At 40.7% G+C, this 22,602-nt stretch overlaps 1 protein-coding gene across 1 annotated transcript in view; it reads right to left on the minus strand.

Annotated features, from left to right (window-relative positions):
- Positions 1–22,602, minus strand: part of ADCY2 (adenylate cyclase 2) — a 454,379-nt gene that overhangs the window by 82,577 nt on the left and 349,200 nt on the right. The window contains exon 15 of the mRNA XM_024981538.2: positions 4,824–4,908. Within this exon, the coding sequence (XP_024837306.1) occupies positions 4,824–4,908 (85 nt within the window). The remainder of the gene's footprint in view (positions 1–4,823; positions 4,909–22,602) is intronic.

Raw genomic sequence — 22,602 nt, forward strand, 5'->3', positions numbered from 1 at the left:
AATGCTAACCAGCATCTGCTGTAGAAAACCAAGGACCTCACCAGAGAACTGATGCAGGGGCACTGAAGGAGACCTGACAAGTAAGCACACAGGATGCTGGCCCAGGATGCTGGCAGGCCAGGAGCCTGTCAGAACTGGGAGCAGGGATGCGGCAACTGCGAGCTAGATTCAGAACTGGGAGCTTGGGAGAGGTCAAGTCTGGGTGAGGCTGGGGTGGGGCTTCTCTGAGCAGTGGTGCCAGGTGGTTGCATTTGCAACCCGACATTCCTTCAAGCTGCTGCTGCTGCTGCTAAGTCACTTCAGTTGTGTCTGACTCTGTGCGACCCCATAGACGGCAGCCCACCAGGCTCCCCCATCCCTGGGACTCTCCAGGCAAGAATACTGGAGTGGGTTGCCATTTCCTTCTCCAATGCATGAAAGTGAAAAGTGAAAGTGAAGTCGCTCAGTCGTGTCTGACTCTTCACAACCTATTAAATACTTACTTTGCGTTTCAAGTGTCTAGAACAGTCAGTGAACAAAACAGGGCTGAGATGAACTCATTCATGGTTTTTTTTTTTTCGTCTAAAAGAATACAAATAGGAAGCCCAACAACCAGGCACTAGGTGGAAAAGGCTAGTTTTCCTTTTGCTAATTTTCTTCAGAATTAACTGGTGAAGGTCACAAAATTGTTTCCAATGGAAGAGCCAGCTTGAGGCACTTTAGAGTCAAGGAATCATGGCACACGTGAGAAGGAATTTCAGTGCAGCAGGGTGAGGGCTGTGGACCACCATTCACTCCTTCATACATTCATTTACACACCAAGTCCATCCCCACCCAGGGCTTCTGGAGGAAGGAGAACAATCAGGGCTCACAGGGAACATAAGTGCCTGAGGATGAACACGGGAGTGGGGTGGTGAGACAGAGGAGGTGGTACATGGAGCCCAAGAGTGGAGGAAGGGAAAAAGAACCTCATGGAAATGACGGACATCCAATAATGCTTACTTGCGTGCATGTGCGCCAAATCGCTTCAGTCATATCCAATGCTTTGCGACCCTATGGACCACTCCTCTGTCCATGGGATTCTCCAGGCAAGAATACTGGAGTGGGTTGCCGTGCCCTCCTCCAGGGGATCTTCCTGACTCAGAGATAGAACCTGAGTCTCCTATGCCTCCTGCATGGGCAGGCGGGCGACTTACTACCTGCGCCACCTGGGAAGCCCAGATGTTTATTTAGCATGCACTTATCATAAACACATCTACATGTCCAGCATTCGGCTGGATTTAGCACGCACTTATCATAAACACATCCACATGTCCAGCATTCGGCTGGATGCACTAGGAGACAGAAAGGAAGCGAGGGCACAACCCTGGTCTTAAGGATCCTTAGGTTAGTGTGACATTCTTAGTGTGACAGAAATCGCAGTCACGCTCAGCAGAAACTTTTTAAAAAGGGGATCAAAGGGGTGTCACTTATTGAGCGCTAAATGACATGGCACAGACCCTGTGTCCCATGGCGCTTCAAGAAGGGCCGTCACAGGGGCTGGCGAGGTTCCCGAGGAAGTTTCTAGGAAGGAGAGCAGGTGCAGAACCCACCCCCACGGGCAAGAACTGAGACGTGGGCAATGTGTGCGGGGGTGATCGCTTCTGGAAGAGCCTGGGGATGGGGTGGACTGGCAGCAACCAGAGTGGATGGAAGGGCGGGGCTTCTCACAGCAATCGGGATGATAACAGATTCCCTGACATTTTTCTCTGAATGCGTCACTGAACAAATACCACTGTTTTTTTTTTTTTTTTTTTAATATCAACAGGAAAAAACTGCATTTGATTTATCACTCTTCGTTTTTACCCATTTTGATGTGTCCCTACCTTCTTATTAAACCCAGCTGGTCAATGACCCATCGATTTTACTTACTTGTGCTGCACTTTTTGTGCAAAAGACGATAATAAAGGTAAAACTTGTGGAGGAAAAAAAATATCTGCCAGGCTTACCTTTTTTCCATCTCCTTTACAGAAGTATTTTGATTTCATTTTTCATGCAGAGAATTTAATACCAATATTAGCATTGATACTGCCTTTGGCATTAAATTTTCAGAAGGTTAACATAAGTTAGTAGAACATGAGCCTGGGATATTCAGTAGTCTTTCATAAACCCAGTATTTAATCCATAAAAAAGCACAAATCAACAATCAAATCTCATACTTCTCCATGACCACTGTGGAATATTTGTGATATATGTAGGGCTTTTTCCTTCTTCAACTTAAATTTATTCTTTGTAGAGTGACACTAAGTATTATATTACATGTCATGTATAAGAATGGTAATTTTTTCTAAAAAAGAGACAGAAGCAAGCATTTATCATTTTGATCTTTGTTCTAAACACTCATATTAATTTTAAAAAGTTAATGCTGGTTTCTGTTGCCTAAAATACAGGTTTGTCTAAAGTGCTCTAAGAATCAGTTCAGTTCAGTTCAGTCGCTCAGTCGTGTCAGACTCTTTGCGACCCCATGAATAGGCACTCTAAAATATGCAGTGATGGAAAATAATACTAGTTGCTGTTTGTTGAAAATCTGTTAGTATCCTGTTAGGTACTTCTATCTCCAATCGTCCCAAGAAACTTTGAAGACGGTTGTTCTCCAAACTTCATGTGAGGAAATTCTGGCTTAGAAAAGACAAGAATCTCAACGGTGATATGTGTAGTTTTTGACTGAATTTGGAGGGTTGAATAGAAAGCACATTTAAAGCCTTTGTGCAATACCATGTTTGATGTTGTACGTTAAAGAAAAAATCCTTACAGACTATTTTAAAGAGTGAAAAGAACCCCCTAGTGGAACCAGAATTCCTTCTTTAATTTTACCAGGATTACATGTGGACTAAGGATCTCAAGAGGCCAGTAGGGGGAGACTCGGGCACAGATCCTATCCATTCAAGTTGAGAGAGACCAGATGTCTTTAAGCTTGGTCTTCCTGACCACTTTGGCAAAGCACAGGCTTCCCCTGGGGAGGAGGTAAACATAGGTTCATTTGCAGCCTTCAACTTTTCTCTTTGGGACAACGCAGAGTTAAAAAGGACTTTGTAGCATCTGGTGTGTGGGCATTAGAATCCTGGGATGCCCCCAGGGAAGGCTCTGGTTTCCAGGAGGAACCAGAAGCCAGGAATGTTAGATTTTGATCACCCCAAGGCTCTTACAGGAAGGACCCAAAGCCATGAAAGTTCAACACTGTGGTCAGATTATAGTCGGGCTGAGAGGGGAGACATTACTGAAACTTTCTCACCAAGGCAGGAAAGATGCCCCAGGGATTCTCCCTTCCTCCTCTGGCTCTGTCTTTCTTTTTTATAGCAACTTAGTGGACCAGACGGTAAGGAATCTGCCTGCAATGTGGGAGACCCGGATTGATCCCTGGGTTGGGAAGATGCCCTGGAGAAGGCAATGGCAACCCAGTCCAGTATTCTTGCCTGGAGAATTCCATGGACAGAGCAGCCGGGCAGGCTACAGTCCATGGGGTTGCAAAGAGTCAGACACGACTGTGTGACTGGCAGTTTCATTTTCAGTGGAAAGAAAAGTCAGTCTGAAACCCTAACTATGGACTATACCCCTGCCACCCTCAAGACTGGATTCCAAAAAAACGAGAAGTATGTCTACTCAGACACAAGGATATACACAGCTTTAATGAGAGCAGGGTTTAGATTTCCAACAGAACCACAAATGATCATCCCTATTCTGAAAACTGGAGAAACAGGCTGCAGGTGTCTTTGGGGAGTCAGGAAGAGAAAGGGTAGAGTGTGTGTGCGTTTCCACCCAAGGGGAATCTGCACACAGAAAGTCAGGTTTCCTCGTATGTTAGGAATTCCTCCTATCTCAAACTTGACAAAGATCCCCATGGTCAACAGTTACTCCATCTTCTCTACAACCTGTGAGGTCTTCAGGGGATTTTAAAGTGACTTGAGATGCCATGTGTGCATTTGAGGAAATGAGAAACCACAGTCTTACTTTTGGAAGACTTTCCAAGCCAATTGGAAACATTCAAACTATGACATAGCAAACGGAACCCACCAAAGTCTGCAAAGGTCCACGGCAGAAGGATGCAGCATCCACTGTCCAGAGGGAGAGACATGCTTTGGAATCCTAAGCCCTTTTTTGGCCCAATGATGCCATATATCAGACCAGGATGCACCCAGTGCTGGGACTCCAGTTCAGTCCTGTTTCAACTCACTTCCAGTGAACAAAATGAAGCCTTGACTATCTTTCGGGACTTCTGTCTCATCGTTGGCTTTCTCAGGATGCTCTCACAGATCCAGGCCACCCAGCAACAACTGCTTTACACTCAAGAGTCCAGTGAGGTTTACTTCTTATATCCTGAACGAGCACTTAAACCATAAGTGCTGACAATGATTGGTTTTAAGCTAAAACACTAATAAGAGATATTTTTACATTTGTTATTTTCATATTTTCTAAAATTTTATACCTTGTGGAAGTCATTACCAAAGACACACTTGGTTTACATTTTAATTCTCCTGGTCATTAAAAGCCTCCTATTACATTAGTATTTGCTGTTATAAATACTCTGAAAACTTAAGAGGGATAGTACAAAATGTTGACAGAAACAAATAAACACAAATGTGATTTTATAGCACGCTATCCAATATTTCAGGTAACCTTTGAGTTAGTGTCTTGGTTGTTATGGGCTTCCTCAGTTCATAGTCTGGGCTGTTGACATGAAGGATTCTGGCCTCTCTACTGGGCTGTGTATCTCATGAAACAGTAAATCAACAAGCTCCTATTTTGATAGAGCAATCAGTTTTCAATGAGCACACTTTTCAAAGAAATTCCGTATGTGAAGTACCTACCAAAAGCTGTCCAGCAAAGCAGACGAAAAGGATAAAGGCAAGTGAGAGAAACGCCGCTCCAAAGGAAATCCCGAGAATGGACGTTCTACCGGGAAACAAAAAGGAACATGTTAGTGTGGACAGCTTTAGTTTTCCTGGAAAGCCATCGCGAATTCTTGTGGCTTGAATTAGGGTTTTTAAAATGAGGACTTCATTCCTCACTAATATCTTTGAGAAATGAAAATGGCGCTAAAAACAAACCAGAGATACGTCCATAGGAAAATGTATCTACGGCTGTGTCTGAACAACTTGCTGTGATAGACATTAAAACTGTCCTGCTGCTGCTGCTGCTAAGTTGCTTCAGTCGTGTCCGACTCTGTGCGACCCCATAGACGGCAGCCCACCAGGCTCCCCAGTCCCTGGGATTCTTCAGGCAAGAACACTGGAGTGGGTTCCCATTTCCTTCTTCAATGCATGCAAGTGAAAAGTGAATGTGACGTTGCTCAGTCGTGTCCGACTCTTAGCGACCCCATGGGCTGCAGCCCACCATGCTCCTCCAGCTGTCTAACCAGCATCATTTCTTCATAAGAGAAAAACCCTCTTTACACGACTTGCCTCTGCAACCAGCACCTTCATGCCCACACCCGACCACGGCCATCATGGTGCCCCCTTCCCTGCCTCGATGTCCTGGCAGTTTTGCCTCCAGGGCAGCCTCATCGATGTCAGCGGAAACCTCATTCATTCCCCGTTCTCACTCTGTGGCCTTTGCATTTTTGCATGAGCCAATGAGCACACAAGGTTCCTGTGATCATGTGAGAAAAGTACCCACTAAGTTACAGGTTCTGTCACCCTCCGGTTACAAGTAGATAAAAGTGGTCACGAGAACTGTATGCATTTCTCAGAGTTCCTGTAAACAATTCAGAAATTTACGGTGTCTTAAAACGTGCTTTCATCCAAAGGATAAAACTGTTTGCAAGAATTGTATGCATTTCTGAAAGGTCCTTTATACAATGAAAACTAAAGACCTCTTAAAACATCATGTAATCCAAAGGAAGAAGGGGTTGGGAGTATTAGAAAAGATGAGCCATAACGAATAATCCAAGATGAAATTTAAATGCAACATCCAAAGAGAGGTCAGGTGGTACCTGAGATCACAGTGGAAGCTCGAGCCAATGAAGTTGGCTAGAGAAACTGAAGAGACAGGAGACTTGGTACTGAGAAGCATGGGGACACTAAGAAGTGAATGTTGATGCATCAAAGGAAGACCCAGGTATGAGCAATCTACAAGCTGAAATGCCCAGTGAGTGCACAGCTGTGAGCCCCCAGCAGGGGGAAAAGAAGCGAGCCATCAGTGAACTAAGGAACCCCTTCATGCCATCAGGATAGGAAGGGTCCACTCAGTTGGCACTCAGATAGTTGTTCTATCTTGAGAGATAGCACACATCAAGCAAGATCTACAAAACCTTGACTTCAAACCACTGTGCACTCAAAGCTGCCCCAAGGATGTCCTTATGGAGTGCTGAGTTATGTCCTAGACACGATGCACATGCTTTCAAATACCAGCCTGATAATGACATTTGTTCACATTTTACGAGTAACGCTAAGTGTCTGCTAGGAGGGTACAGATACACCAAATACACCTAGATTGTTGACTTGTCTCGTGGCCAGGTCCACGCTGGGTTGGAAGGGAGCAAACATGAGTAAGACCCGTGTTTTGAGTAACTCACAGTCTCAGAAAGGTAAGCTCTGTAAGCCTCCTCGCCTCCCCCATCCCAAACACCTTTTGTCTCAGACATTGCTCCTTAATCCCTGCTCAGAATCCACAGTTTCAGCATCTCCCCATCACAGACTCTCAGGCCTCCTGTTAGCACCGTGGACGGAGGGGAGCATAGGAAGACTCTTGCTATTCCTGCAATGGAAGGGACACCAGAACTCATCTGCTCAACTTCCACTGGCCATTCTTTTCACGCATCTAAGAGAGCTCTGATGGGTTTCCTGTGACTCTGTGCTCCCCTGGTTCCTTGTTGGTGTTAAGGTGATGCCATCTGCATAAGGCTGATGTCAGAAAAATAATACTTTTTTCTTAGGTCTGTAACTGTTCAAATATGAATGATCTCTAATTGAAGGTCTGGTAAGTCTCAGCTCTAAACCATCTGGTAATAGGAGGGTGAAGCTGATGGTGGCATGACATGATGGCATGATGATAGAATACTGTGTGGCCAGCACTGTTCTAAAGGCTTTGTATGCATATGTAACCCTGGACAGCAGGGTTACTGTTCTTACCTCATTTTGTGCAAGAGAAACTGACACCCAGAGAAACTGAGAAACCAACCAAAAGTTAACAACCCTCCCAAGTGGTATGGGTTGGGATTAAAGCCCACACAATTGTATACCTGACCCAGGTTGTGCTTCTTGGAGTAAACATGTCACGTTTCAATCATGTTTACTGCTTTAACTTTCCTGGGAAATTATCCTTTTCATTTAAATTTTGAATGTGAGACATTCTACTTAATATTCTCTTACAATTTTTGAAGTTGTTATAGTTGAAGCAGTTTCTTCTTGTCCTTCATGTTATTTTTCTGATTCTCTTTAGATAAGACTTTTGAAGCTTTGCATGTTTGCTGAACTTCTCAAAGAATGAACTTTTGGCTTATTATTAAGGTCCATGCTTTCTGATCATTTTCTTTATTATTGGTTTCTAATTTAACTTAAAATAATCCTTTCCTCCTTCTTTATTTAAACTTTCATTTGTTCTTTTTCTTGATTGTCATTTGCTGCTAATCTTTTCTATTTTCTAATAAATGCATTTAAGGACATAAATATTCCTATAATTACTGCTTTAGCCAAATCCCACGGCTTTTGATTTATAGCTACTCATTGCCATTCTTTTCTAAAAAGCCTATAATTTCAATTTTCTTTTCCTTTTAATACAAGAGTAACTATACAGGGAAATTATTTTTGGTCTGTCCTTGTTATTTCTAATGTCACTAGGTTTGATCAGAGATTGTGGTCTCTATTATTTTTACTTTGACAATTTCTTTTTCTTCTGGGATGTGATAAATACATTCCATTTCTATTATGTCTTATGATACATATTTACATTTCCTTTTTGTTGGAAACAAAGCAAGTTCTTTCAGTGAGTCTATTGTCAGAGCTTGAGGAGTTAGTCAGATCCCCAGTGGGCTGATTTATTGGCTCAATTTGATCTGTCAATTTTAGAATATATTAACATTTCCAACTAAGTTTGTGGGTTTGTCAATACATCTGAACATTTTAATAGTGTCTATTTATTTCAAAGAGATGCTGGAGTGCATAAAGATTCATGATTGTTAACTTTTCTTGGTGACTGTACTGTAAAATAAGCTTCTCTGTTTTCATGCTAAATGTCTTTCACTTGGATTTAGATTGTCAGAAATTCATACTACTACAGCTTTCCTCTTTCTGGAAGCTGTTTCCTAAAATAGCTATTTTCTATGCTTTATTTCCAACCTTTTCACTTTTAATTTTAGCTAGATTTTTAAAGGTGGTACAGAAGTGACATTTGGTTTATAGCCTCAAACTTTGACTTTCTTTCCAAGAACAGGACATTTTCCTCCATTCACAATTATGAAATTTATTAATATTTGACCAGTTCTCTCCATCTTATTTTCTTAAAATGTTTGGTAAAGTTCAGACAGAACTTGAGTAAAAAACAAATTTAATACAAGGACAGGGGAGCCTGGCGTGCTGTAGTCCATGTGGTCGCAAAGAATCGGACATGACTTAGTGACTGAACAATAACATCACATAAATATCCATTTAAATTTTCAATATGTGTTCAATTTGGCAAGTCGTACAGTCCATGAATTTTCCCATTTTATCTAAGTTGTAAATTTTTTGGCCTTGAGTAATTCATAACTTTTCATATTTATCCTGTTAAAATCTGTAGAATCTGTAGTAAATACCATTTTATTTCTTGTAACATTAGTTTGGGTGGTTTGTGATTATTGTTCTGTTTTTCTTTCTTAGTCTTGCTAACGGTTCGGCATTTAACTGTTTTTTTAAAGAACCAACATTTGTCTTTATTACTTTTCTGTTGTTTGTCTTCCGTTTATTGATTACTTTTTTCTTAGTGTATGTTCCCTCCTACTTATTGGACTTGCTCATCTTTTCCCAGCTTCCTAAGGTTGAAAGGTAAACAACTGACTTCAACTGTTTCTTCTTTCAAATATAAGCATTTAAAGCTACAAATTCCTCTCTAAATTACTGTGAAGCGACAGTCCACACAGTTTCTTTTAATACACAAAACATCTGCTAATTTGTCTTGTGACTTTTTGGATTTATTTCAATTTTTTAATTGAAATATAGTTGATTTACAAAGTTGTGCCAATCTCTGCTGTACAGCAAAGTGACTAAGCTGTACACATATACACACGTTTATGCTCTTTTACATTATGGTTTATCACAGGGTATTGAATACACTTCCCTGTGCCATATGTGAGTGCTCAGTTGCTTCAGCCATGTCCGACTTTTTGTGACCCTGTGGACTGTAGCCTGCCAGGCTCCTCTGTCCATGGGATTGTCCAGGCGAGAGCGCTGGAGTGGTAGTCTTTCCCTTCTCCAGGGGATCTTGCCCACCCAGGGATAGACCCATGTTGCTTGCAGCTCCTGCATTGGCAGGTGGGTTCCTTATCGCCAGTGTCGCCATTCTTTTCCATTACGGCGTATCACAGGATATTCAATAGTTTCCTGTGCTACACAGCAGGACCTGTTCTTAATCCACTTTAATGCACTAGCTTGCATCTAGCAACTCCAATCCCATGGAGAGAAGGGCCTGGTGGGCTACAGTTCACAGGGTCCCAAAGGGTCGGACGGGACTGCAGCGACTTAGCACGCACGCGCGCACCAGCTCCAAGCCCCCAGTCCGCGCCTCTCCCTACCGCATCTCATCTGCAGCCACAAGTCTGTCCCCCACCAGCTCCAAGCCCCCAGGCCGCGCCTCTCCCTACTGCATCTCATCTGCAGCTACAGGTCTGTCCCCATGAACACGCGCACCAGCTCCAAGCCCCCAGGCCACGCCTCTCCCTACCGCACCTCATCTGCAGCCGCAGGTCTGTCCCCTAGGCCTGTGAGTCACTTTCTGTTTTGTAGATGTGTTCATTTGTGCCACGTTTTGGGTATTTATCTTTCTCTTTCTGACTTACTTCACTTAGCATGATACTCTAGTTGCATTCATGTTGCTGCAAATTTTATTCTTTTTATGGCTGAATAACATTTCACTATATGGGCTTCCCCAGTGGCTTGGCAGTAAGGAATTCACCTGCAAGGCAGGGGATGTGGGTTGGATCCCTGGGTTGGGAAGAGCCTTTGGAGAATAAATGGCAATCCACTCCAGTGTTCTTGCCTGGGAAATCCCATGGGCAGAGGAGCCTGGTGGGCTACAGTCCATGGGGTTGCAAAACAGTGGGACATGACTTAGTGACTAAGCAACAACAATATTCCATGATACATATACAAAAACCACATATTCTTTTTCCATTCCTTTGAAAAACTGACTTAAAAAAAAAAAAAACATTTTATTTAGTATTCTTGTTCAGTCGCGAAGTCTTTGGGACCCTATGGACTGCAGCATGCCAGGCTCCTCTGTCTGTTAGTATCTCCCGGAGTTTGCTCAAATTCATGTCCATTGAGTTTGTGATGCTATCTAACCATCTCATCTTCTGCAGCCCCCTTCTTCTTTTGCCTTTAATCTTTCCTAGCATCATGGTCTTTTCCAATGAGTCGCCTTTTCGCATCAGGTAGCCAAAATATTGGAGCTTCAGCTTCAGCATCAGTTCTTCCAATGAACATCCAGGACTAATCTCCTTTAGGATGGACTGGTTGGATCTCCTTGAAGTCCAAGAGATTCTCAAGAGTCTTCTCCAATACCACAGTTCAAAAGCATCCATTCTTCGGTGCCCAGCTTACTTGATAGTCCAACTCTCACATCCATACATGACTACTGGAAAAACCATAGCCTTGACTAGATGAACCTTTGTCACCAAAATAATGCCTCTGCTTTTGAATATGCTGTCTAGGTTGGTCTTAACTTTTCTTCCAAGGAGCAAGCGTCTTTTAATTTCATGGCTGCAGTCACCATCTGCAGTGATTTTGGAGCCCCCCAAAATAAAGCCAGCCACTGTTTCCACTGTTTCCCCCATCTATTTGCCATGAAGTGATGGGACCAGATCCCACGATCTTAGTTTTCTGAATGTTGAGCTTTAAGCCAACATTTTCACTTTCCTCTTAACTTTCATCAAGAGGCTCTTTAATTCTTCTTTGCTTTCTGCCATAAGGGTAATATCATCTATATATCTGAGGTTATTGATATTCCTCCCGGCAATCGTGATTCCAGCTTGTGCTTCATCCAGCCCAGTGTTTCTCATGATGTACTCTGCATAGAAGTTAAATAAGCAGGGTGACAATATACAGCCTTGATGTACTCCTGTCCCAATTTAGAACCAGTCTGTTGTTCCATGTCCAGTTCTAACTGTTGCTTCCTGACCTGCACACAGATATCTCAGGAGGCAGGTCAGGTGGTCTGGTATTCCCATCTCTTGAAGAATTTTCTACAGTTTGTGATGATCCACACAGTCAAAGGCTTTGACATAGTTAATAAAGCAGAAATAGATGTTTTCCTGGAACTCTCTTACTTTTTTGATGATCCAACGGATGTTGGCAATTTGATCTCTGGTTCCTCTGCCTTTTCTAAATCCAGCTTGAACATCTGGAAGTTCACAGTTCACCTACTGTTCCAAGACTGGCTTGGAGAATTTTGAGCATTACTTTACTAGCATGTAAGATGAGTGCAATTGTGCAGTAGTTTGAACATTCTTTGGCATTGCCTTTCTTTGGGATTGGAAAGAAAATTGACCTTTTCTAGTCCTGTGGCCACTGCTGAGTTCTCCAAATTTGCTGGCATATTGAGTGTAGCACTTTCACAGCATCATCTTTTAGGATTTGAAATAGCTCAGCAGTCTTCTCCAGCACCACAGTTTGAAAGCATCAGTTCTTCAGTGCTCAGACTTATTTATGGTCCAACTCTCACATCTGTAAATTTTGTAGTTTTGAATTGAGGTATAACCAACTAACAATGCTGTAATAGTTTCCGGCGAACAGTGAAGGGACTCAGCCCTACCTACACATTGTCTTGTAGTTTTTTATTTGACTAGGTTGTTCAGAAGTATATATAGTTTAACACTAAAATAGTTGGGATTTGTTTTAGATATTCTGTGTTTTACATTTTAAGTGTTGGTGTGGTTAGATATGTTTATAAGTTTTTCTAGCTTTCACATTTCAACCTTTTCAGATTTGTTGAGATGATTTTATGTCACTTCTTGGTCAATGCTCCATGTGCAGTTAAAAATAACATGCATTTCACTGTTGGATTTAGTGTTCTATGAATGCTAATTCACAGGAAGTTAGTCTTACTCAGGTTTTCAAAACTCTTATGTCTAGCAAGGGATAGAAAAGGAATATTAAACATCTAATTCTAGTTATTGGTTTGTCTAATTCTCTTTGTGTTTTTCAGGTTTTTTTTCAAGTATTCTATAGCTGTGTTTTAAGTATATACCATTTAATGATTTTATGTTTTCTGATAAATTGAAGCTTTTGTTAATTTTCAATGCTGCTCTTTACCTTTGTCCATACTTCTTGCCTCCATGTCTCCTTGTCTGATATCAATATATGGATGGTAATTTTCTTATACTTACTGTTTATATGATGTCTATTTTCCATCCTTTTAATTACAACCTAACTTCCTTCTGTGCTTAAAGAGCATCTCTTGTAGACAGTATATGGCTTCATCATGCTTTTATTTGGAGTATTAGTCCTTGTACATTTAATAATAAACCTATCATATGACCATCTTTTGTCTGGTGTACTTCTGCTTTGTCTGCATGGTGTGGTACACGACATTAGATGCTATTCTTCATTACAAGTCTACCATTTTACTATTTGTTTTCTGTCTGTCTCATGTCTTTTCAGTTTTGTTTCTCCCTTATTGTCGTTTTTCTTTAATATAATATTTTCACAGGATTTTTAGTTTCTTCTATTGATTTGTTAGCTATACCTCTTTGTATTTTTAGTGATTGCTCAAGACATAAAATATACATGATTAATGTATCAGAAGTTACTTAATATTAATATTGTAACACTTCAAAAATATATAATGTCCTGACAACAATATAGAAAGAAAGCTGAGCACCGAAGAATTTATGGTTTTGAACTATGGTGTTGGATAAGACTCTTGAAAGTCCCCTGGACTGTAAGGAGACCACACCAGTCAATCCTAAAGAAAATCAACCCTGAATATTCATTGGAAGGACTGATGTTGAAGCTGAAGCTCCAATACTTTGGCCGCCTGATGTGAAGAACTGACTCATTGGATAAGACCCTGATGCTGGGCAAGATTGAAGGCAGGAGGAGAAGGATGACAGAGGATGAGATGGTTGGATGGCATCATTGACTCGATGGACATAAGTCTGAGCAAGCTCAGGGAGTTGGTGATGGACAGGGAAGCCTGGGGTGCTACAGTCCATGGGTTTGCAAAGAGTCAGACATGTCTGAGCAATTGATCTGAACTGAACTGACAACAATATAATTCCCCTCTTCTCTGCATCACAATACTTAGTGTAACTATTATTTTTTGCCTTAAATGATCAGTTGTCTTTTAGAAAAATTAATACTATATAAACATATGGTCTTTTATATGCTCATGTATTAAGAGCACATTCTTCTCTTCATTCCCTCCTGTAGATTCAAATTTGCCTCTGTTATCATTTCAGTTCAGCTTGAAGAACTTCCATTAGCATTTCTTATACTATAGGTTTGCTGGTGATGAATTCCTCTAGCTTTCTTTCATTTGCAAAATGGCTTTCATCTCATTTTAAAAAAAGGAATAGTTTTATTGAATACTTAATCCCGGATTGAACATGTTTATATCAATGGTTCTGATGAGAAGTCAGTAAAAATTTCCATTATTGATCCCTCGCATTCACAATGTATTTTTTTCCTTGGACTGCATTTAAGTGTTTTTTTTTTTTTTTTTCTTTTCTCTTTGGCTTCAGCCGTTTGAGTATAATATACCATGTGCAGTGTCATTTATATTTATTCTTCTTGCTGTTTACAGATGCATCTCAACAAATTTGGGAATATTTGTCACTAAATGTGCTGATAATTTCATTTGTTTTCAAACATTTTTCCACGCCATCTCCTACACACTCCATTTTCCAGATTCTTTGCAAATGGTTCTAACATGGTTTGGCCAGTGGGAAGTGTTGAGGAAAGACTGGAAGGGGAGAAGGAGGAAGCCTGGGTATTTCTGCTGCTTCTCTATGTAACTGTCATTCTCTGAATGGGCTGCACCTACTGCCGTCTCCGCGGGCCCACACCCCTGTCAGGGAAGCATCGTGGCTGCTCACGGTTCTCGGATCCTACATTTCCGGTGACACTGCGTCCATCCTGTGTCCTTCCCACCTAGGGTGGTAGCAGTTTGCCGCCTTGCTCACCGCTTGGCTTCTTTGCCATCCCCTGTTTGACTTCTCAGCTTTGCCCCCATCTGTAAGCACTTCAGTGTATTAAATTCTCTTGATGAAATTCCTGAGGCCATTTCTGTTTTCTTTATAGAACTCTAATCCATTAACTAGAGTTTTTTTTTTTTTTTTTCTTCTAGGTACTATGATAGCATTAGTGATCAGATTGAAACCTAAGAATGATTAGAATCAGTTGCTTCTCCAACTTTCTTCCCTCTTCCTTTGAAAAAACAGCAAACCATTCAGTTTTTATTAGAACTATGGAGAAAATACCTACATACTTCATAGGATATGCCATAGATCAATTTCCTCATGAATGAATAACTGATTATGGATTACACTGGCCTTTAACTACAAAAATCTTAACAGATTTAACAAAAATTACCATGGGTTGATCTGCTTTCAAATCACATAATTAATTTTATGAATCAGAATTTAAAAAAAAGATTCTTGTACTAAAGTAAGATCCATGGGCTCCTGTTTTCCAAAATGCATTTCAGCGTCTGTTTTCAGGAATAATTATTCCACCATACATGTTTGAAAGAGATCCTGGGCCTTCTGGAGTCATGTCAAACAGCTACATTAGAGCCTGAAAAAACAAGTTTCTTAAAATTTGACTCTCACATTTTACAATAATCCACGGGACATGGGGAAGAGCATCTGGTGATATTTTTTTCTGGATGTATCTAGTTTGCTTTTTTTCTCAAGCGTAAGAATCCATTAAAGGAAGATAAGAGGTTGTTAAGGGAAAAAACTGGCCCTAATACCACAGACTGTTTGTGTTCTGCTGAAAAGGATGACAAGTGCCCAGAAAAGCAGGAATGAATAGTCTTAAAAGTATGATAAGGGACAGACTACCAAACATGACTTCATAAGAAACAGAAAATCTGAATAAATCTATAAAAGAGCAATTTAATTAGCAATTTAAAAACAAAACAAAAATAAAAACTACTCACAAGGAAAAGCTCATGCCCAGATGGCTTCATTGCTGAGTTTTACAAAACTCTTAAAGAAGAATTTATATTACTTTTTCCACAAACTCTAGAAGATAAAGGGGATGGGACAGTTACTAAGGGATTCTATGAAACCACTATCACCCTGGTACCAATACCAGATGAGGACCGCACAAGAAAACAAAACTAGAGACCAGCATCTCTTATGAATTTAGATTCAAAAGTCCTCGACAAAATATTAGCAAACCAAATCTAGTCACACATGAAAAGGATTAAGTATACCATGATCAAGTAGGATTTGTCTGAGAAAGGCAAGGCTGGTTTAATACCTGAAAATCAATTAATGTGATACACTATATTCATAGAACAAGGGGAAAAAAGCCTCAAATGATTATCTCAATAGATCAATATGACAAAGCCCAACACCCTTTCATTGTAAAAACACTCATCAGGCCATGATGAAAGGGATTTTCTTTCTCCTGATAAAAGGCATCTGTGAAAAACACACAGATAACATCATACTTAATGATGAGGGACTGGATGTTTTCCCTCCAAGATCATGAACAAGACTATATGGAGCACTGTACTGGAGCTTCTAGCCCGGGAAGTTAGGCAGGAAAATGAAATGAGAAGCACTAGACTGGACAGGAAGACGTGCGGCCGTCTCCATGTGCAGCTGATATGGTCTCGCATGAGCACATGACGTCACAACCTGAGGCCCAGAGCTCTGGTGGCCTGCTCCCCCAGGGCGCTGTCTACTCTCCAGTCCACGGCGCACTGGCATCGCTGTTGGGCGGGATGTAACTCTCATCCCAGCGAACAAGAATTCCCATGATCAAAGTCATGCTTGGTCAAAAGTCCGTAATTATAACCATTTATCCTGCCTGTTCTATCAAAAGCATGTTCAGGCTCATTAAGCATACCCAGTTGTTTGTGTAATGCAATCAATTTTAATTAACATTCTGGTTGCAAAGCTTTTTTTTTTTTTTTTAACATAGAGGCATAATTGATCTATATACTCACTGAAAAGCAAACTCGACTCTCTGCTATCAGGAGGCAAGAAAAATTACACTTTTTAGTGATAATTTTTGACTAAGGCACTTTAATCCAGCGTATTGTTACAATATATGGAAAAGGTTATTTGAATCCAGGTCCTTTCTCCTTTCTCTTTTTTCCTCCAGTTTATTTTATTGCTTATGGGGTTTAGTTTATTGCTTACAGGGGGTCTTGATGAAGAGAGGAAGCATGCTTACTGACATGAGATATCCAGCTTCCTCCCCCCAAGACTGATGTAGACTCTCTCATCAATGCTCTGTTCACCTGTAACAGATTACGTGGTATTTAGTAAGGATAATAGGAACAGAGGAGGGGAAAAAAAAACTTTTAACTGTATGTTAGCATGAAATAATAAAAATCTCTCCCTCTCTTTTTAAGTGACAGGTGATAGAACCTCAAAATAAAAAAAATTATTTGTTAAAAAAAAAGAATTGAAAGGTGGAAAAGGAGACAAGGCATTTAAATATTCATCACCATTACAGATTATTACAGTCTCTCTCCAATAACAGGACTTAGTGAAATTGACATGTTCTGGCCACTTGAAGGTCTTGTGATGCTGGACAGGGAGAAGGAGTTATACTTGGCAAAGTAAAGTGCTTCCACTCCATACCAACAACATGGGTCAAAGACTTGAATTTTCTGAAGGTCCATGGTCTTCTCTTTGTACACTCCTTAGTTGAGCTCATCTCCTCCCAGGTTTGTAAATTACCTATGTGTTGATCTTTCCGAATTATGACTTCGTCCATCCTGACTCCACTCACGAACCATGGGCTCTCACACACCCTCCCTCCCTCTGTGAAGCCCCACCTCCTGGATGCTAATATTAACACACACACACATGTCTGTGATGCTCTGAGCTGAGCCCTTCATCCTATGCTTCTCTCTGACTTGTTCCTTCCCCAGGAGTCTCCCACACTGTAAACGGCTGTCCAATTTTTCCTTGTTGTCCAGGCCAACAACAACAAACAAGCAAGCAAAACCCTACAGAACTTAGGTTTCTCTTATTCTTTGTCTCCCACCCAATAGCAAGACTTCCCTCATCATTCTTTGTAACATGTCCCAGAACTGGACCACTTTTTACATCTCCGTGGCTGCTAGGGTACAAACCATCTCCTTATATGGTCTTCCTATTTCCGCCTACCCGCTTCCAGAGCAGCAAGAACAACACTTCAAGCACAGCTACTGCACGTCCTCAGCTGATAATCTTCCAGGGCTTCCCATTACACTCAGCATTCAGTCAACCCTGTGGGGGTAACATGACCTGCTGGTCTCACAACTGCTGTGATGCCGTTTCCACACTCCCTGGCTCACTCTGCTCCCAACCCTTGCCTCCTTGTTGATCCCTGAACACATGTGTGACCTCCATCATCTAGAATGTTCTCTTGACAGGTACCCATGCTTACCATTTCAATTCATTCAGACTTCTCTTCCACATCACTCAATCCATGATGCCTTCCCTGACAGCCCTCATCTGAAATACCACCTTCCCTCACTCTACAGGATCCTGTCTTAATTTTTCTTAAAGCTTATCACTACTGAATTATTAATATTTGTTTATTATTTATTGCTGTACCTCTTCATAGAATTCAAGCTGTATGAGGGAAAGGATTTTTGGGGTCACTGCTACTTCCATGGCATCTCTATAACCATGCCTGGTATATGGTAGCTTGATACAGAACTGTTGAGTGATTCCATAAATGATGGACTGAATGCATGCATGAATTTCTCAAGAATTTCTATTTTTATTACAAATGCTCAGAGTATAGCTCGGATACAAAGTAAAAGTATACTGGCCGGTTTTGTTGAGTAAAGACACATTCAGCTTCCTTTTTATTGTTACTGTCCCTCAAATCTTACTATATCAGTGACATACAGGCAGCCACACTTCCTGGAGTGAGCACTGATTCCCACGAAATCCACTTTTTCTTAATAGAATTTTCAGATGGGCATCCTGTTACACATACTAAAGGTGACCCTTTCTAGCTTCCCTTGCAGCTAGGTTCACACATGTGACTAAGATCTGTCTTGGCTTATAGACCAAAGTGTCATGACGTATCTTCATAGTTCCTGGGAGGTATCTTCAGAGATGATGGTTTTAAATGCCTTTTGCCCTCTGCCTCTGGGTCTGCTCCTCCATCCTGTGCTCAGCACAGGATACGGCCATCTTAGACAGTGAAGATGAGGACCAAAGTCTAGGGAAAGCAGAGTCTGTGCTGGAGGGACCCAAGGTCCCTAAGGAATCCGAGAAACCTCTGGTCTTAGATTATGGGTAGGGAACTAAACCATTTGGAGAAGGAAATGACAACCTACTCCAGTACTCTTGCTTGGAAAATTCCATGGACAGAGTGGCTTGGTGGGCTGCAGTCCATGGGGTTGCAAAGAGTTGGACATGATTGAACAAGTGAACACACTAAACCATTAACTTGCATTCAAGCTAATAACTATGAGGCACGTCCACACGTTCAGAGGACCTGAATTCAGAGTCAAATATTGTTCACTTCAGTAAAAGCTACGTGGTTCATTTATCTTGGACAGTGAGAAGGATCTTGCTTCATTTTTTGTTTGTTTTCTTTTCTTTCTTTCTGTTCTCTCTTTTCCTTTCCTTCCCCCCTCCCCCCAAAACTCATATCCACTGCATCAAGATAATGCAAGAAGCAACTCACTTTCATGATATCTAGTATGACTGATGGCTTAATGGGTAAAGAATCTACCTGCAATGCAGGAGACATGGGAGATGCAGGTTTGATCTCTAGGTCAGGAAGATCCCTTGGAGAAGGAAATGGCAAGCCACTCCAGTATTCTTGCCTGGAAATTCCCATGGACAGAGGAGCCTGGTGGGCTATAGTCTGTGGGGTTGCAGAGCCAGGCAACCCTGAATTAGGGACTGAACACAGTATTGGGGCTCACAACTTTGCTTGCCTACCAAAGCAAAATTGCCTTCACAATAGTCATTATCCATCATTTGTGTTTAGAAAAATTAAACTCTTCCCTATTTGTTTCCTTTATGAAGATAAAAACAAAATAAAAGTGACTCTTTTGAAATCATTATTAAATCATTAAAGAGCATTGATTACTGACATGAGTAATAGAATGCATACTAAAGAATCTCAGTAGAAATAATAGTTCTAAGATATTAAGATTGTAATTTGCTATTAATTTTCCTTAAGGAAAATGTCATTATTCTTGATTTTGCTTGGGTTAATGAAACACATCATATTTCACTGAACATTATTACAAAAAATCATTCTTATTTTAATAATTGCCATGACTGATTTAACATAATCTATTTAGTTTACAGACAATATGAATGAAACTACTAAAAAAGGCAAAAATTTCTGCTTGATCATTTCTGATCTTTTAAGGTAGCTCACATTTCTCATGGGCTTTCCAAGTGGTGCTAGTAGTAAAGAATCTGCTTGCCAGTACAGGAGATGTAAGAGATGCAGGTTTGATCTCTGGGTCAGGAAGATCCCCTGGAGGAGGGCATGGCAACACACTCCAGTATTCTTGCCTAGAGAATCCCATGGACAGAGGAGCCTGGAGGGCTACAGTCCACGAGGCTGCAAAGACTCAGACACGACTGAAGCGACTTCCCACACATGCACACCACATTTTTGATAAAGTTATAGTATAAGGCAGACAGAAATGAGAGAACAACTCCAAAAAGAGGAGCCAGCTAATAATTTAATTATATCTGCTTAAATCCCAAGACTAGAGCCAGATTGAAAAATTATGGGTCCAAAAGGGATGATGGAAGGCCCTCTTTCATGCAAATACTTCCCCTTACCAGTCCTGCCAAGATCACATCTCCCTCTGTTACTGGTTATTCATTCACTCAGTGTTTTATTCGTTTACTTACTTATTTCATCACATCTCTCCTGTTTTTCAAAAAACAGGCAGTTTACAAAAAGGAGAACAGACAAAATAAAATAAAACTATAATCCAGTGTATTTGAAAACAAGTCAGGGCATGTCAGAAAAAGTGAAAAGCATATTACCCCAATACACATGCTTCAGAAAGTATAACAGACTTATCATGTTTAAATAGACACACTCAGAGCAAAGACAAGAATACCCTAGATACACAGAGGGTCTTGAAAGCTGGTGCTTAGAGGTCTTGATGCTAAATGGCTTGGGAGGAACCAGGGGCAGACATGTGCCATGAAGTGAGTGTGAGATTTAATGTCAATGCAAGGTTGGTGACACTTGCAGGATTTTCTTAATGGAAAATTAGAACTGAGCGCTTGAATCAAGTCAGAAGCATAAAGTGCTATCCTATCAGGAAACAGGAAACATAAAAACTATGTCCACTAATTTTCAGGGACACTGACTATGTAGGGTCCCAAATGGAAAAAGAGTAACCTTGGAAAACTTGAGATCCCCAACTGTGATCCACGTTAAGGGGCTAATCAAATTCACATGACCTATTTAGTGAAGGAACCTAGACCTAAGGATTTCCAAAAAATAATGTGGCTTGAACTGGCAAACCCCAGACATACCTGGCAGAGATACAGTGAAAACCTATCACAGAAAACCTATCTCAGAAAACATGAGACCACCCTGGACCCAAACCCTTGCTTTGATGAACTCACAGCTGAAATTATAGATGACCCAAGAAGACACATGGCCATGAGAGGGACAACAGCAAGAGTAAGTAACAGAATTCATGCATTTGTGAAGCATAAATACCAGAAAGAAACAAGTGATAATTTCATACAATATGTTTAAAATCTGAAAATAAGAGGAAAAAATATATGCATAAGCAAAATAGAGAATTATAAGAAAATCTCAGATAAAATGTCACTCAGTCATGTCTGACTCTTTGTGATCCCATGGACTGTAGCCTTCCAGGCTCCTCTGTCCATGGGATTCTCCAGGCAAGAATACTGGAGTGGGTTACCATTCCCTTCTCCAGGGGATCTTTCTGACCCAGGGATTGAACCCAGGTCTCCTGCACTGCAGGCAGATTCTTTACCATCTGAGATATCAGGAAGGGCAGGAGGAAAACGGGGTGACAGAGGACGAGATGGTTGGACAGCATCACCAACTCGATGGATGTGAGTTTGAGTACACTCTGGGAGACAGTGAAGAACAGGGGAGCCTGGAGTCTGCAGTCTATGTGGGTCACAAGGGGTCAGACATAATCTTAGCGACTGAACAACAACAGATAAAAAGTAGACTTCTTAAACATGAAAACATGATCACTGAGATTATAAACTCATTGTGGATGAAATATTCACCGGAATGCTTCACAAAGAAGTAAAGAGGTGGGAACTTGGAGGCGAAATTGCAGCACCTGGAGCACAGAATGAACAGTGCAACATGCAATTAATAAGTTTCAGGAGGAAATAACGAACAAAGGACAAGAGCCATATGCGAAGTAATGCAGGCAGAGGGTTGGTAAGAACTAAGCAAAGACCTGAATCTTCAGGTGGAAAAAAAAGATCACATCTGGTCACTTAGCGAATTAAGAACCAATGCATATCTAGAAACAATATAGTGAAAACCAAGCCTCCCTCCCCATCCCCCCAAAAACAAAGCTGAAAAGCATACAAAGAGGAAAGACCCATTACCTATAAAAGAATGCAATGGGGTTGACAGAAGACATTCCTTAGCAACAATAGAAGCTGAAATTCAATGCAATAGTATCAAAATACTAAGGGAAAATAAGAATTTTATACCCACACTATTGTTCAAGAGCAAATTAAAATAAAGCAGATAAAAGCATTTTAATAGAAACAAAAATAGGAGCTGCCACTACTCACAGATATTAAATAAAAGATAAATTATACACATTTATATGATACACATCAACAAGAAGGAAAATAAACTTGGAAGAAATAATTTTTACAAAGTACTGATGAGCAAATAAAGTGATAAACAATGCAGGTAAGTCTAAATGAATATTGACTATAGTTACCATCTGGAACTAATATTCTAAGACATAATTACAGGAAGAGACATAATGATTAACTTCATAATTTATTAAATTAAGAATGTGTTAAAATTTCAATGGCAGTTATTCAAAGAAAAATATATAGGATCCTCCTTCTTGCTCCTCTCTCTCTCCATATATATATATATATTTCCCAAAAAAGAATATGAATAAAGCAAACTTGATCAATCCTTTAGCGGTTAAGAAGATGGGGGATGTGGGGTGTGGAGGAAATAAACCAAAGAAAAGCAGAGTAAATGAAACATAAAATAAGACAGTAGAATTGAGTCCACGGGCATCAATAAA

The sequence above is a fragment of the Bos taurus genome, chromosome 20 (assembly GCF_002263795.3).
Source record: "Bos taurus isolate L1 Dominette 01449 registration number 42190680 breed Hereford chromosome 20, ARS-UCD2.0, whole genome shotgun sequence".
In the NCBI taxonomy this organism is placed as follows: domain Eukaryota; kingdom Metazoa; phylum Chordata; class Mammalia; order Artiodactyla; family Bovidae; genus Bos; species Bos taurus.